This window comes from Suncus etruscus, chromosome 13, assembly GCF_024139225.1.
Source record: "Suncus etruscus isolate mSunEtr1 chromosome 13, mSunEtr1.pri.cur, whole genome shotgun sequence".
Classification (NCBI taxonomy): Eukaryota; Metazoa; Chordata; class Mammalia; order Eulipotyphla; family Soricidae; genus Suncus; species Suncus etruscus.
In genome coordinates, this window is record NC_064860.1 from 42,858,867 (window position 1) to 42,875,215 (window position 16,349).

Sequence of the window (16,349 nt, forward strand, 5' to 3'; positions counted from 1 at the left end):
AAACATTTATGATGGGGCCACAGCGACAGTACAACAGGTAGGTCATTTGCCTTGCACATGGCCAGCCCGGGTTCGATTCTCAGCATCCCATAAGGTCCCAAGCACTGCCAAAAAATGATTTCTGGTTGCCAGGAGTAAACCCCTGAGCACTGTCAGGTATGGTCCAAAAACTTAAAAATAAATAAATAAAAATTTATGAACTGGAGACAGCTCAATAAGTTCAAATACATTGAGGTTGGATCCCCATCACATGACCCCCATCCCCATGTACCACAAGTAGACTGCCAAGTACCACTGGATATGCCTAATCTCACCTGCCCAAATTAGTAATAATTTTTTTCTTGGTACTTGGCCCACACCTGGTGACACTCAGGGGTTACTCCTGGATCTGCACCCAGAAATTGCTCCTGGCTTGGAGGACCATATGGGACACAGGGGGATAGAACAGTGGTCTGTCCTAGGTCAGCGCATTCAAGGGAAATGCCTTACTATTGCACTTATTAATTTTTTTCAGGGGGTTTTGGGGTCACACCCGGCAGTGTTCAGGGGTTACTCCTGGCTCTACGCTCAGAAATTGCTCCTGGGGTGGGCCAGAGAGATAGCATGGAGGTAGTGCATTTGCCTTGCATGCAGAACGATTGGTTCAAAACCCCGCATCCCATATGGTTCCCTGAGCCTGCCAAGAGTGATTTCTGAGCATAGAGCCAGGAGTAACCCCTGAGTGCCACTGGCTGTGACCCAAAAACCAAAACAAACAAAAAAAAAAATCGCTCCTGGCAGGCTCAGGGACCATATGGGATGCCGGGATTCAAACCACTATCCTTTTGCATGCAAGGCAAATACCCAACCTCCTCCATGCTATTTCTTCGGCCCACCCCTAATAGTAATTTTTATAACAATTTCACGATCCCTATGTACTGAAGGAACACAGCTTATCCAGGGAATAGGTTATCTACTTCTGGATCCTCAATCCATCAGTGAATAATGTATTATTTGACCCACAATTAAGAATTAACAAAAGTTGAGTCAAAACACATACAGATCTGAGGCCAGAGCTATAGTACAGTGGGTAGGGTGCTTGTCTTGCATGGGCCCTATGTGGAGGTTGGAGTATACCCAGTAAAAAGCCCTGAACAACATCAGGAGTGATTCCTGAGTGCATGGCCAGGACTAAGTCCTAAGCACTGCTGGGTGTGGTCTAGCAGCCCTCCCAAATAACATATAAAGTACTGGGCAATGATAACTAATAAGGCAGAAATAAAAACTCTGTGCAGAGAAGCCTTGGGATCAATTCCCAATTATAGTTTTCAGAGCAACTCCTAGGCACAGAGTCAAAATATTTATAAAGTACTGGAAGAAACAGTGTCGACCACATAGTAAGATCTCTTGAAGTGTTAGTTTTTATAAGCTATAAAAAACTTAACATTTATCTATAATGCTGATATGAACGAGTATAAATATAAAACCTTGGTGCCAGAAAGATAATAGGTCATTTGCTTTAAATGCAGCCGACAGGAGTGTGTTCCCAGCATCCCATTTGGTTCCCCAGAGCAATGCCAGGATTAATTCCTGATTGTAGAGTTGGACATAATTCCAGAGAATTGCTTAGTGTAGTCCTAGTCCTCAAAATAATAGCAATTAAAAATAAATAAAACCCTTTGAGGAATTAAATTCTTAGTCTTTTACGTTTAACTAAAGAACATTAAATTTGTATACCTAAAAAATAAAGCTGTTTTTCCCTTTTCAACCTGAAGTTTTACTAATGTCAACATCAAGTCAGATCTTAATAGTCCTAGAAAAGCTGACCACAAATCCCAGTCTTTATATGGTAGAAAATGAAAACATAAAAGATACATACTACGGGGCCGGGCGGTGGCGCTAAAGGTAAGGTGCGCCTGCCTTGCCTGCGCTAGCCTTGGACTGACCGCGGTTCAATCCCCCGGTGTCCCATATGGTCCCCCAAGCCAGGAGCAACTTCTGAGCGCATAGCCAGGAGTAACCCCTGAGCGTTACCGGGTGTGGCCCAAAAACCAAAAAAAAAAAAAAAAAAAAAAAGATACATACTACAACAAAATAAATCAGGGCTGAAGCAATACCACATAAGGTCCTCCAGCCCTGTCAGGAATGATCCCTGAACAGAGTAAGCTCTGAACATAAATGGGTGTGGCCCCCAAGCAAGCCAAAAATTAACATTTTTTTTCTCACTCACTATGCACCAAATTCCAGCTTTATTATACTATAATCAACAAGCTGCAAAGCCGGAGAGATAGCACAGCTGTTGGGCGTTTGCCTTGCATGCAACCAAACCAGGAGGGACCTGGTTCAATTCCCCACATCCCATATGGTTCCCCAGCCTGCCAGGGGTGCTTTCTGAGTGCAGATCTAGAAGTAACCCCCTGAACACCACTGGATGTGGCCCAACAGTCAATCAATCAGTAAATAAATAGTTTAAAAAAAAAAAAAGCTGCAAGAAGGGGCCAGAGTGTAGTACAACAGGTAGAGCATTTGCCTTGCACATTAGCCAATTGGGTTCAATCTCCTGCAACCCAAATAGCCCAGCCCTTTGAGCACTGCCAGGGCTAACTCCTGAGTGCAGAGCCAAAACTAACCCCTGAGCATCACCAGATGTGGCCACAAAACAAAACAAAACAAAACAAAACAAGAACTGTTTAGTCAGTTGGTTACATCTACCAAAATTTAAAACTAAAAATCTCTAACATAATCACGTTCCTAAAGCCAATTGCTTTATTTGATCATAAATCTTTTTTATTTTTTTGGTGGGGGTCACACCCAGGGCACTCGGGTTACTCAGGCATCAGGAAATTATTGACAGGCTCAAGACCATATAGGATGCTGGAGTTCGAACCCAGTTGAGTCATGTGCAGGGCAAAATTCCCTAACCATTGTACTACTGCTCCAGACCCTTGACCATAAACCTATAATCTTTAAACATTATTTAAAAGTTAAATACGCAACAACTGCATTCATTGTATAGTCAAAGGACATAAAAATAAGATTCTCGGGGCAGAGTGAAAACACAGCGGTAAGGCATTTGCCTTGCACGCAGCCAACATAGGACGAACCCTGATTCAAATCCTGGCATCCCATAGGGTCCTCCGACCCTGTCAGGAACGACTTCTGAGCGCAAAGCCAGGAGTGCCTCTGAGTGCCTCTGGGTGTGACCCAAAAAAAATTATTTTTAAAAATAAGATTCTTATGACTTTAAAGGGACCAGAATACAAGTTAAAATACACTTGGTTCTCAAAGCAAGCACTTAGAATGACTCCTAACCACAAAGCCAGGACCAACAAGTGTAATCCCAAAATTAAAGAAAAAATTTTAATTCTAGCTAAACAAGTACATCAATTCTCATGCATTAGTGCAATTGTATTTTCAAAGAAATTTTGGGTAAATCAAATCAAGTTAAAAATTAAGATGACTAACTAGGTAGGGGCTAGAGCAATTGCCTTCCAAGCGGCTGACCTCAGTTCAATCCCTGGTTCCCCATATGGTTCCCCAAGCCAGGAGAGATTTCTGAGCCAGGAGTAACCCTTGAGTGTCACCCAGTGTGCCCCCCCCAAAAAAAATCAAAAAATAAACAAAATGACTAATAGTCTAAGTCTACTGAACATTTTAAATATCCTCCAATCAAGATAACCTATCAAGTAAATAAAGTATCAATTTGAGATAACTGATTAACTCCAACTTACCTGGCTTATATCGGAGCTCTGTATCTAAGACCCCAGAAAGTACTTCCTCTATCTTCTGAACTATTTCTTCATTTGGTAGATTCCTGGCAGTGGCAGCGGCATCACCTGCCTGGGTTCCTTCGGTAGGTGTGTTTGTTTCACCATTGAGCTGGCCCTCGCTCCTTCCACTTGAGAAGGAAAGTTATCAAAATTAATATTTTCATGGCATAAATTATTTCAACTCAATATTGCTGATACATTTTTACCATGTTTTATCTTTTAGGTGATAGTCTTAGGAAATTTAATTCCTTTACATTACCACTTAGAGCGGGTGTTTTATGTCTGTATAAAAAAATAAGCTGCTGGGGCTAGCTGGGGAGTAAGTGCTTTGCTTTGCTACCACAAAAGTCAAGATTATCACTTGGCACCAGGTCTGCTAAACACTAGCAGAGAATACCCACAGAACACCACAAAGAACACCCCATACAGACTCAAAAAAACCAAGTCTTAAAGTGAATTTCTAGGCACTCTTGTTTAAAATTCTCCCAGAAATCTTGGGTATCAAAAGCATATTGACCCAAAAGGATTGTGAAAATATGACATCACAAGCACAAATGCAAAAAATAAAATAAAATAAAATAAAAACATTTGACTTAATATTTTGGATAGCAGAAACTTTACCCACAATAAAGCCACAACTATGAATAGATCACAAACAACAGTATAAAGTACATAAAAGTAAGCCATCAACACAGTGCACAATGTAACTTGCATTCTCTGATTAGATTGGTTGTTATTAAATACTATTTAATAGTTGTTATTAATATAAAGTTTAAATCAATCAATAATTTGCAAAATTTTTACTTGGAAACAGCAAAAATCCTGGTACAGAAAAACTTCTGGTGCTAAAAAATGCACATGAAAGTGACCATTTTATAGTAAATGAACACATGGTGCAAAGAATTTTAGACTTAAGGGCCAAAGATTACGAACTTTTTTTGCAACATTTATCTAGATAGTTTTATTAATTTTCAGCTGTAGAAAAATTGTTTTGGAGGATACTGATATGTTGCTCAATTTTCACTTATCAAACTACTTGATAGTCTGAATAACCAAAAAAAAAAACTTTCAGTAGTTAACAAAATGTTATTATTTGAATTTCTAATAGTCAGATTTTATTACCGTCTGTATTCCCCACGATTCTATACACTTAAACTTATTTCCCAAGATAACTAGAGATTCTTAGATGTGATAATCAAGGGAGTTGGAAGCACAAAGAAAGCTGACTGAAGGTCACAAACTTAGGCATTCAACACTAATACATACTCTTAATACCTATTTTAATTACTTAAATATCTGAGTTCTTGCACAAAGGCACAGGAAAAACAAACCTGGTTTTAGACTAAAATATGCTTTTTTAAACATGCTATTTGAAAAGGTATTCTTTTAGTAATAAATTGTTTAGTAATCTTTTTAGAATTCTCTCTCTAAAGTTCTTGCTTTCCTTTTTTCCAAGAATTTACATGTTTAACAACAAAAATTTACTAAAAAAATAAAATTCCATAAATTTTAAAAACAAGAAAACTGACCCAAAACAGAAAGATACTCAGAGAAAGCAATGGCCCTAAAGCTATCAATAACCATAAAGGGAATTGTTTTAAGTAGCCTAATTAAGTCAACACATCCGACAACAAATTTCTATGGAGCCCAAAAGTACGTTCCAAAATATTGAGATTTTAAAAGCTTAAAAAAAACTCACAAAATATTCACATTTTTTAAAATGTCCACCTTTGTATAGCAAGAAGCTCCCCCCGCCAAATAAATGAACCACAAAAATATCAAACCCAAGAACATCAATTAAATCACGTGGGGGGCACCAAAATATTTTCACACGAAAACTGACTTTTAAAAGGCATGAAAATCGTGAGAATGTCCATGCGACAATCCAAGATTTATTTTTTTCCAGGAAAAGCATACCCACTTAACAGATCTCTTATTACACACACGCATACACATATTAAAAAAAAAAAAAACCCATAATAAACCTAACTTCCTCTTTAAAAAAAAGACAAGATACTGAAACACAAGGAAAGATCCCAGAAACACTCTTAAGCCACTTGAAAATGAACCCGCCGGTAACTTGACATGAAGCTCCTTTTCGAATTCGGTTCTCCAGCTGCTAAGATTATTTTTATACAAGGGGCTTTGCAACAACAACAAAAAAAATCCCCTCGGGTTGGAACCGGCAGGGGATGGGTTTCTTCAGCAACAACACTGCATACACTGTGCAAGCGGTTCCCCGCGCTCTCAGCCCCAGCCGCGTTGGCCAGGGCAGGGCAGGGCAGGGCAGGCTCGGGGTGTTCGGGGTGGGGTGGATGGAGGGGGGCTGCGCTCCCCAACAACTTCCCTTCCATGTCGGGTCACCGAAGGGCTAGCTTGTCATCGACAATAAAGGGGGAATATAAATCAAGATCCATTTATTCATTTATTTACTTATTTGTACCCCCAAAATAAGGGGGCCGTAGAGATAGCATGGAGGTAAGGCTTTTGCCTTGCATGCATGCAGAAGAATGGTGGTTTGAATCCCTGCATCCCATGTGGTGCCCCCCTCCGAAGAGCTTGCCAGGAGCGATTTCTGAGCGTAGATCCAGGAGGAAGCCCTGAGCAATGCCGGGCGAGACCCAAAAACCAAAATAAAGTAATTAATTACTTAAAAAATTAAAGAGCCGAAGGAGAGGAAAAGCTTGTTGAAATGAAAGGAAAGGAAGGCGTCCAGAAGATGTGCCCGGGCGGCTAGCTAGCTAGCTATTAGTTAGCTTCTTCCCACCAACCAAACCCTCCCCCCCCCCCCCCCGCAAGCGAACAAGGCCACCCCTAAAGCCCCACTTTTCCTAGTTGTGAGATTGTGAAAATGCAAAAAATAAATAAAATAAAATAAAATACAAAATAAAAGTAAGCCCTCCGAATAAATAAATAAATTCCATTTCGTTGCACATCTTCCTTGCTTGCTTGCTTGCTTGAGGCCTCGCTTTCGCCCGGTTTGCACGGATCCTGGGAGCGAGCGAGCGAGCGAAGGCCGCCCCCGCCCCCACCCCTCCCCGGGATAGTTTAAAAAGCCCAGGAGCGTGCGGCAGGTTCTTCCCGAAACGGCCGTTACGGCCCCTCTAGCGGGGCCGGAGCGAGCGAGCCAGAACCGGCGGCGGCGGGCGGGCGAGCCGGGCGGCGCGGCGGGAGGGGGAGGGGAGGGGGACGCGGCGGCGGCGGCGGCGGCGGAGGAGGAGCCGGGGCAGGAACTAGGCCGGCTCCGAGGCCCATCCGGGGCCTTTTCCCGTGCGGCGGGGAAGCGGCTTCCCCGAGCGAGAGAATCGTTGATTTCCTTCTCAACCACAGCGAAGTTTTCTCATCCGGGAACTTAGGGAGCGGCTGGTTAAAAGGGAAGGGAGGAAGGGAAAGGCAGGCCGGAAAATGGATCCCGGGGCCTGAGGCGGCTCGCAACGACGACGGCCTTCGCTGGACGAGGAGAGCGATGCGGGACGGCAAAGGCGTCCCTGAGGCGCGGGAGCGGCTGAGGAAACGTTTACCTGGAAAGTTCTTGCTGTATCTCGCGGAATTTACTGACCACGAAAGACCGAAAAATCTGCTCGATGTTGGTCGCCATGGCGTCCGCTCCCCGTTCTCGCAACTCCTCCTCGCTAGTCCGCCAGGCTCCCAGCATGCCCCGCGCGGACGACGTCGCCGGCCCGTTCCGACTCCCGCGCGCGCCGATTGGCTGAGCGGCGAAAGTCCCGGTCGGCACGCACGGCCCGCCGGCCAATCAGCGAGCGCGTCGCCGCGGGCCCCCCCCCTCCGCGGTTTCGGAGCGGCCGGCGAGGGGCAAAGAGCTGCTGACGTTTGCGCCGCGCACGGCCGGGCCGCCATGTTAGCGACTGACGCAGGCGCCATTACAGGAGAGACGACGGGGTCTCGAGGCGGCTGGTTGCGCCCCGGCTCGAGTCGCGTCTCTCCGGGCGGGGTGCATGTGTGTGTGTGTGTAGAGGGGGCGACACGGGTTCACTCTTGGCGCACACGGGGCCTCCCACTCCGCCCTCGCCTCCCCTTCCCTCTCCGTCCCTCCATCCGGGAAGGCCCAGCTCACGCCCCGCCCTCGCTCTGCTCGGCTCTTCCCTTCCCCGCTGGTTTGTGGGACACACCCGGCAGCGCTCAGGGGCTCCTCCTGGCTCTGCGCTCAGAAGTCGCTCCTGGCAGGCTCAGGGGACCGTATATCCGGGAGGCTGGGATTCGAACCGCCGTCCTTCTGTATGCAAGGCAAACGCCCTCCTCCACGCAATCACTATTTAGTTTAACACAAAGTGTCACATTGAGTTTTGGAGAATTCTCTTATTTAGTTTCATATAGCGTCACCTTAAATTTTGGGGAAGGGTTTTTAGGGATTTTTTTTTTTTTTTTTTTGGTTTTGGGATCACATCCCGCAGCGCTCAGGGTTTAGTTAGTTACTCCTGGCTCTACGTCCAGAAATCGACCCTGGCAGGCTCTGGAGAGACCACTTGGGATGAAAGGATTCGAGCCAACGTCCTTCTGCATGCAAGGCAAACGCCTTACCTCCATGCTATCTCTCCGACCCCCTATTTTATTTTATTTTATTTTATTTTTGGTTTTCGGGCCACACCCGGCGGTGCTCAGGGGTTGCTGGCTGTCTGCTCAGAAATAGCTCCTGGCAGGCAAGGGGGACCATCTGGGACGCCGGGATTCGAACCAACCACCTTTGGTCCTGGATCGGCTGCTTGCGAGGCAAACGCCACTGTGCTATCTCTCCGGCCCATTTTATTTTATTTTAAGGCCTCCTTGCATCCTATCAAACGCATATCTGGAGTTTTGTCAAGAGTAGTCTGGAAATCCCGCCCGAAATGGTGCCAATGGTGCAAAATGTTCTCAATTCTTCACACATAATCAAGAGGGCGACGGTTCGAATCCGGCATCCCAAATGGTCCCCCCCCCCAGAACCTGCCAGGAGCGATTGCTGAGCGTGAGCCTGGAGGAACCCCTGAGCGCTGCGGGGTGTGACCACCCCAAAAACAAAAATAAATAAAAACGACACCACCGCGAGGGCTCTCTCGGCCACCGGCTGCAGAGCAAGGACTGACTGACGGCCGGACGCACGGCCGCGCCCCAGGGCGGAAAGGGCGGGGCAGGTTCAGCTCACCGAGGGACCAAAATAAAAAAAAAAGCCGGTACCAGCCAATGAGCGTCCCGAACCTGGTGGGCGTGGCCTCGGACAAACTTCCGGCGCGCCACGGGATCGCTGCGCGTTCCGGGAAACGCGTGCTGGCCACTTTCCCTGGAGGGCCTCTGTCTTGTCGCACGGTGCGTAAAGGACACTTTTTCTCTCCGCTCCCGTCCCACGCGTGTCTGGGGTGTTGGGAACTCTAGGCGCCGACGTGGCCGTGAGCGTGGAGGGGAGGGCGTGTGGCCGTGGGAATGTTCCTTTCTTGTATCCGCGAGGCGGGGTGGAGGGAAGGCTTGCCATGTGCTTTCTTTCCACTTGGCTCAAGTTTGCATTGCAGTGACTTGTCACCCTGTCCAGGTTTTTTTCTCATTTTTTTTGAGCTAGTAAGTAACTTGCTGGAGAGTGATCACCATGGTATATTTTAGCGTTGGGCATTCTTTATTTTAATACATTGCATTTAGTGTGATTAGGATCTAAGGTTGTATTTTTGGTTTGTTCTTTTGGGGGGTTTGGCGGGGGGGGGGTTTGCACCAATTCTTAAAAGTTCAGGGATCTAAGTTCTTACTTAGCCTAGCGTTCAACAGAAGCCACTTTGATCCCGAGCATTGCATGTGGTTAACCCCCCACCAGCAGCAGGAAAAAGGCTATCTCTGAGCAAGAGCCCCTTAGGGCCTACTACAATCAATCCCCCAAATGAAATTATTTTGTCAGTCTCTCTAATTGTCGCTTTCACTAACCTAGAGTGGTTTCCTTTGCCTAATTACCTCTGCCTGATTGCCAAAACGGTTCAGATTCAGAAGGTACTCCGACTAGGAGCTGCAAAATTTCAACCCAAACTTTGGCATTGTCTTGGAGCTCAGGTTCCCCCCTTTCCCTCCTTCTGGTCTGTGGGTAGCCTCCGTCGACCTAACAGGCAGCTGTTTATTTCTGTTTTTTTTTTTTGTTGTTGTTTTTTTTTTTTTTTTGGGCCACACCCGGTAATGCTCAGGGGTTACTCCTGGCTATGTGCTCAGAAGTTGCTCCTGGCTTGGGGGACCATATGGGACACCGGGGGATCGAACCGCGGTCCGTCCAAGGCTAGCGCAGGCAAGGCAGGCACCTTACCTTTAGCGCCACCACCCAGCCCGTTCTTTCTTTTTTTTTTTTTTTTTGGTTTTTGGGCCACACCCATTTGACGCTCAGGGGTTACTCCTGGCTATGCGCTCAGAAGTCGCTCCTGGCTTGGGGGACCATATGGGACACCGGGGGATCGAACCGCGGTCCGTCCTAGGCTAGTGCTGGCAAGGCAGACACCTTACCTTTAGCGCCACCGCCCGGCCCCTATCTGTTTATTTCTGCGACCCACGATAGCGATTTGTCTTTCTTCAAATTATGAATGATCTCCATCTCTTGAATTTTTGTTGAGTATATGCAGCCTTGGAAACCAAGTGAAACCCTGTGAACTCTTAACTTCATGTGTTTCCCTTGAGGTGTCTATTTGTCTTGGGGTCCCACTCAGCAATGCTCCTGGCTTACTCCTGGCTCTCAGGGAACTCCTTAGCCCACTCAGATGAACTGATGTCACTGGTGTTGCTGCATGCAAGACAAAGCGTTAATCCCTCTGTTAACATCTCTCTGGTATTCTGGGCCTGTTTTGTTAATCTCTTATGGGAAGATGGATGAAAATTTCAAATTCTTATAAAAAAAATTTGAGGAGCAGGAGGATAGTACAAGTAGGTCATTTGCTTTGCACACGGCCGACCCTGATTTGATCCCTGTCGTCTCATATGGTTCCCCAAGCTTTCAAGGAGTAATCTCTGAGTGCTGCCAAGTATAACCCAACCTTCTCCCCTAAACCCCATTCTTTTTGGTCATTTAAATTAAAAAGTTTAGCATCTGGTATAAAGGGTTTTGTTGTTGTTGTTTTTTAAGTTTATCCCTTAGCTATGTGCAAGACTAGGGGCCTGAGCTAGAGAACAGTATGGTGTGTGCTTTGCATGTGGCCCACCTGGATTTGATCCCAGGCATCCCATATGATTCCCTGCACCCTGCCAGGAATGATTACTAAGCCCAGAGCCATAAGTAACTCCTAAGCACCATCGGGTGTAGACCAAGACCAAACCAAAAAAAAAAAAAGGCAAGGGTAGCACCTCACAAAGAGGAATTCAAGTTTTTTCTTCAAAATTATTCCTGAGGCCAGATTGACAGTATAGGGATTAAAACACTTGGCTAACTTGTGATCCTGAGCATGACTCCCAAACAAAAAAATATTTTATTGGTTCTAATTTTTTCTGTGAGAAATTTCTTATCCCTAAAACCAACTGAGCTTCATGCAAATTGTTTCTGCCCTTGTTTTCTGTCTTCTGTACAACTCACACACACAAAAAAAGTGAATTTTGTATTATTAAATAGTGGGGTTGGAAAAATGGTTGTTTAATATAATGAGATGGTGTCCGTAAATAAAAATTTTATTGAAACAGCAGCTATGCTTATTCTTTTTTGGTTTTGGTTTTGTTTTTGGGTCACACCCGGCAGTGCTCGGGTTACTCCTGGCTCTATGCTCAGAAATCGCTACTGACAAGCTCAGGGACCAAATGGGATGCCGGAATTCGAACCACCATCCTTCTGCATGCAAGGCAAATGCCTTACCTCCATGCTATCTCTCCGGCCCCAGCCATGCTTATTCTTTACACACTCATTATATGAGTCCAAGGAGAGATATTTGTTCATAGGAACCTTTTAGTTTTCACCATTAGGTAAGGAACAAAATCTATCTTGCTTCACACAAACTCCCTCTTGTTTCTTTGGGTCACTGCTTTTGGGGAAGCCACACTAGAAGGTGAAGGTTATGCCATGTCCAAGATTCCAACCTAAGACTACCACTTGAGATGCATCCCAAACCTCTACCTCATTTTTATTTTATTTAGGGGATCCATATCCACCTATGCTCAGGGATGGTTCTTTTTTTTTTTTTTTTTTTTTTTTTGGTTTTTGGGCCACACCCGATAATGCTCAGGGGTTACTCCTGGCTATGTGCTCAGAAGTTGCTCCTGGCTTGGGGGACCATATGGGACACCGGGGGATCGAACCGCGGTCCGTCCAAGGTTAGCGCAGGCAAGGCAGGCACCTTACCTTTAGCGCCACTGCCCGGCCCCAGGGATGGTTCTTGATGGTGCTAATACAATGCTTGCATGTTTAAAACCCCCTAGGGCCTGAGAACTCAGTGGGATGGGTGCAGGGTTTGCATGTTCTAGCCCCAGCACCAAAGTCCATTGCCAGGAGCAGCCTCCAGCTTAAAGGCATTTGTAGATACTGTTATGCATCCTAATTATTCACAAATGGATTATGGGCTTAATAGAATATATGATTGCTGGGGCCGGCGTAGAGGTAAGGTGCCTGCCTTGCCTACGCTAGCCTAGGATGGACTGCGGTTCGATCCCCCGTGTCCCATATGGTCCCCCAAGCCAGGAGTGACTTCTGAGCGCATAGCCAGGAGTAACCCCTGAGCGTCACCGGGTGTGGCCCAAAAAAAAAAAAAAAGAATATATGATTGCTGTTGGCTGCATCCTTAAAAGTCATAATTTGAGGGGCCGAAGAGATAGCATGGAGGTAAGGTGTTTGCCTTTCATGCAGAAGGTCATTGGTTCAAATCCCGGCATCCCATATGGTCCCCCATGCCTGCCAAGAGCAATTTCTGAGTGTGGAGCCAGGAGTAACCCCTAAGCGCTACCAGGTGTGACCCAAAAACCAAAAAAAAAAAAAAAATATATATATATATACATATATATACACATATTAAAAAGTCGTAATTTGGGGGTGGTGTATCCAAGCAATTCTTGGGTGAACCAAGATCCCCACAGGCAGTTTTCAACCAGGCTATTGGTTTAGTGCTACAACATCTGGACCACACTAGCAGTGCTGGGGGAGGATGGGTTCCAACACTACTCAAACATGCTCTTAGGGGGGCCGGCGCGGTGGCTCTAGAGGTAAGGTGTCTGCCTTGCCAGCGCTAGCCTAGGACGGACCTCGGTTCGATCCCCCAGCGTCCCATATGGTCCCCCAAGCCAGGAGCGACTTCTGAGCGCATAGCCAGCAGTAACCCCTGAGCGTCACCAGGTGTGGCCCAAAAACCAAAAAAAAAAAAGATGCTCTTAGAAATCAAACCCATGTTCTAGCCCCAGAAATAAAGTCAATTGGGTGTTAATTTTTGTTGTTTTGTTTGGGGGGCCACACCTGACAATGCTCGAGTTAACTTCTGCTTCTGCATTCAGGGATCACTCCTGCTGGGGATTTGGGAATATCGCAAGACAACTATATGGAATAATGGGGATTGAACCCAGGTTGATCACATGCAAAGTGTACTTTACCCAACAATTGAGGTTTTTTTACTTTATTTAAAGAAATTACATCACATTGTTGACCATAATATATTTCCAGATAAGAGAGAGCAAAGTTATTTTTAGAAAATGGAAGAGTGCTCGCTTTGGCAGCACATATACTAAAATTGGAACAATACAGAGAAGATTAGCATTGCCCCTGCACAAGGATGACATGCAAATTCGTGAAGCGTTCCATATTAAAAAAAAAAATAGAAGAGAAGAAAGTTTAAAAAAGAAAAGTACAGTATTAAACACATTTGTGAAAATCATTGTATCTCCAATACTGTGGCAGAACTTTTAGTAATCTCTTGTTAACTGTTTATTCTGTTCAGATTGGTATGTTCCTATAGGGATGACAGCATCAAACAAATGAAGTTGTCCAGAAATCAAAGCACTGTTATTGATACTGCAGCTTTTATGAGTGTGTTCTCAGCTGCCAGGCCTCCTGGAAGAAAGATGATTTGGCGGGGGGAGGAGGTCGGAGGTGTACCTGAAGCTTGGTTAGATTGGTATCTAAAGAGAATGAAGACTTGTACAGGGGTGGTGAGGCAGGGCCATCCACAAAATTGATTCTGTGTAATAGAGGCAGCAGGAGTATCTTGAGCAGGGCCCACCCTCTACCAAGATTTCCAGCTTTCTGCTATGTGGCTTAACCTGTGTTTTTTTTTTTTGGGGGGGGGGAGCCCACACCCGGTGGTGCTCAGGGGTTACTCCTGGCTGTCTGCTCAGAAATAGCTCCTGGCAGGCGCGGGGGACCATATGGGACACCGAGATTCAAACCAACCACCTTAGGTCCTGGATCGGCTGCTTGCAAGGCAAACACCACTGTGCTATCTCTCCAGGCCCTTAACCTGTGTTTTTTATTTTCCTACTGAATTCTTGTTTTGCAGATAGAAATGGCAGCTCGAGTCCTTGTAATTGGCAGTGGAGGAAGGGAACATGCACTGGCCTGGAAACTTGCACAGTCTAACCACGTCAAGCAAGTGTTGGTTGCTCCAGGAAATGCTGGCACTGCCTGCAATTTGAAGATCTCCAATAGTGGTAAGCATGTTTTCAAGAGGAAAGCCAAGGTTAATCATTGTAAATGGTGCATGCTATGTTAGTGACAGTATTTATTCATTAGAAGGATAGTCACAGTTTAGATTTGAATGCTTTGTGGTACCTTAGGATACAGCTTGAGTACTTAAAGAATACTTGTTTGAGGGGCCAGAGAGATAGCATGGAGGTAAGGCGTTTGCTTTTCATGTAGAAGGTCATTGGTTTGAATCCCGGCATCTCATATGGTCCCCCATGCCTGCCAGGAGCAATTTCTGAGTGTGGAGCCAGGAGTAATCCCTGAGCACTGCCGGGTGTGACCAAAAACCCACCAAAAAAAAAAAAAAAAGAAGAATACTCGAGGGGCCTGAGCGGTGGCATTTTCCTTGCACGAGGCCAACCTAGGACGGACTGTGGTTCAAACCCCAGGCGTCCCATGTGGTCCCTTGAGCCAGGAGTGATTTCTGAGCGAATAGCCAGGAGTAAACCCTGAGTGTCACAGGGTGTAGCCCAAAAAGCAAAAAAAAAAAAAAAAAAAATGCTTGTTTGAATACTTTCCCACAACCATATTTTCAGTTTGAGACCTTTAGTTGTATTATACATACCTTTGAGTATGGCAGTTCTTAAGCCTTATAAAGCGCATTCATTAGAAGGGCCACACACAGGGTGTGGATTAAAGGTGTTATGATGTGTATTTTTGGAGATATAAAGTTGAACAGTGGTGCTAAACGTAAGAGGTGACAGTTCCAACTCCATAATAGAGCCTGACTGTGAAAATGGGGGGTAGGAGTGGATTAGATACTAGACTGTGTTGAGCCCTTAAGTGGCTTTTCTTGGTACTTAGGAATAAGATTGACACTCTTATGTTGTGCCTGAAAAAAGCTCTTGGTAAGGGTGGGAGTGTTGTAGAGGTTTGTAGAATGTTAGTGCATCAGATTTGCTTGCCAGCCCGGCACTACATGGTCCTCCAAAGTTCATCCAGGAGTAGCCCAGCAGTACCCCCACTGTAGCCAAAGACAAAGCCCTTCCTTTGTGAGCTCGCTTCTCTCTGCCTTCCTATGTGGCTCTTTTTTTCTTTTCTTAGCCCTTTTTTTCTTTTCTTTTTTTTTTTTTTTGGGGGGGGTGTTTGGTTTTGTTTTTTTTTTGGTTTTTTTTTTTGTTTTTTTTTGGGCCACACCCGGCAGTACTCAGGGGTTACTCCTGGCTGTCTGCTCAGAAATAGCTCCTGGCAGGCACAGGGGACCATATGGGACACCAGGATTCGAACCAACCACCTTTGGTCCTGGATCGGCTGCTTGCAAGGCAAACACCGCTGTGCTATCTCTCCGGACCCCCCTTTTTTTGTTTTCACTGTGCTGTGTCCAGGCCCCTGGGAGTGGCCCAAACCACCACCACCCCCGTGTCCCAAAATACTAAGTTCTAGGTATCCTATGCTGCTTTTTTATATATTTATACAGTCAACACTGGTGAAATGAACACCATAAGCAAAATATTTTGACTCTTTGGGAAGTTTCTTAGAATGTTCATCAAATAACTACAGTGATAACAAAGAACTGAGCGCTTTTTTTTTTTAGCTTTGTTTTGTTTTGGGTAACACTCTGGAGTTACTTCTTTCTGGCTCTGGGCTCAGAAATTACTCCTGGCAGACTTGGGAGGTCTGTAAGGGATACCAGGGATTGAGCTCAGGTCAGACACATGCAAGGCAAGCACCCTCATCACTGTGCTGTCACTCTGGCCCCAGAACAGAGCTTTATTTTGGTTTCCCTAATGTGCACTGTTAATGGAATCCACATAGCAAAACCATAATCCTTACCAAGAAAAGAAAAACAACCGCGGATAGTATTGCATTTGCTGAGAGCACAGAGTTCTCTCGAAGGATGTCTGTGAGGTTGGTTCATTTCTCTCTTCCCTTCAACAGCTGTCTCAGTGAGTGACCACACTGCCCTCGCTCAGTTCTGCAAAGATGAGAAGATAGATCTTGTAGTCGTTGGACCAGAGGCACCACTGGCAGCTGGTAAAGTTCACATTGATTGTTACTGTCTA

General features: G+C 45.5%; 2 protein-coding genes and 1 non-coding gene across 7 annotated transcripts in view; 2 read left to right on the forward strand and 1 right to left on the reverse strand.

Moving 5' to 3' along the window:
• SON (SON DNA and RNA binding protein) overlaps positions 1 to 7,382 on the reverse strand; it is a 37,316-nt gene extending 29,934 nt beyond the window's left edge. For all 5 annotated transcript variants that reach the window (XM_049785732.1, XM_049785733.1, XM_049785734.1 and 2 more), the window contains exons 1-2: positions 7,271 to 7,382; positions 3,711 to 3,877 (exon numbers count right to left, since the gene is read on the reverse strand). In XM_049785732.1, the coding sequence (XP_049641689.1) occupies positions 3,711 to 3,877; positions 7,271 to 7,347 (244 nt within the window). In that variant the 5' untranslated portion in view covers positions 7,348 to 7,382. The remainder of the gene's footprint in view (positions 1 to 3,710; positions 3,878 to 7,270) is intronic.
• Positions 7,383 to 8,966: 1,584 nt separating this feature from the next.
• The window catches only part of GART (phosphoribosylglycinamide formyltransferase, phosphoribosylglycinamide synthetase, phosphoribosylaminoimidazole synthetase), a 36,233-nt gene continuing 28,850 nt past the window's right edge, over positions 8,967 to 16,349 (forward strand). The window contains exons 1-3 of the mRNA XM_049785752.1: positions 8,967 to 9,050; positions 14,162 to 14,312; positions 16,225 to 16,320. Of these exons, the coding sequence (XP_049641709.1) occupies positions 14,168 to 14,312; positions 16,225 to 16,320 (241 nt within the window). The 5' untranslated portion in view covers positions 8,967 to 9,050; positions 14,162 to 14,167. The remainder of the gene's footprint in view (positions 9,051 to 14,161; positions 14,313 to 16,224; positions 16,321 to 16,349) is intronic.
• LOC126026659 (U6 spliceosomal RNA) lies at positions 13,367 to 13,473 on the forward strand. Its single transcript, XR_007501882.1, has one exon. It is a non-coding gene; the product is annotated as a U6 spliceosomal RNA (small nuclear RNA).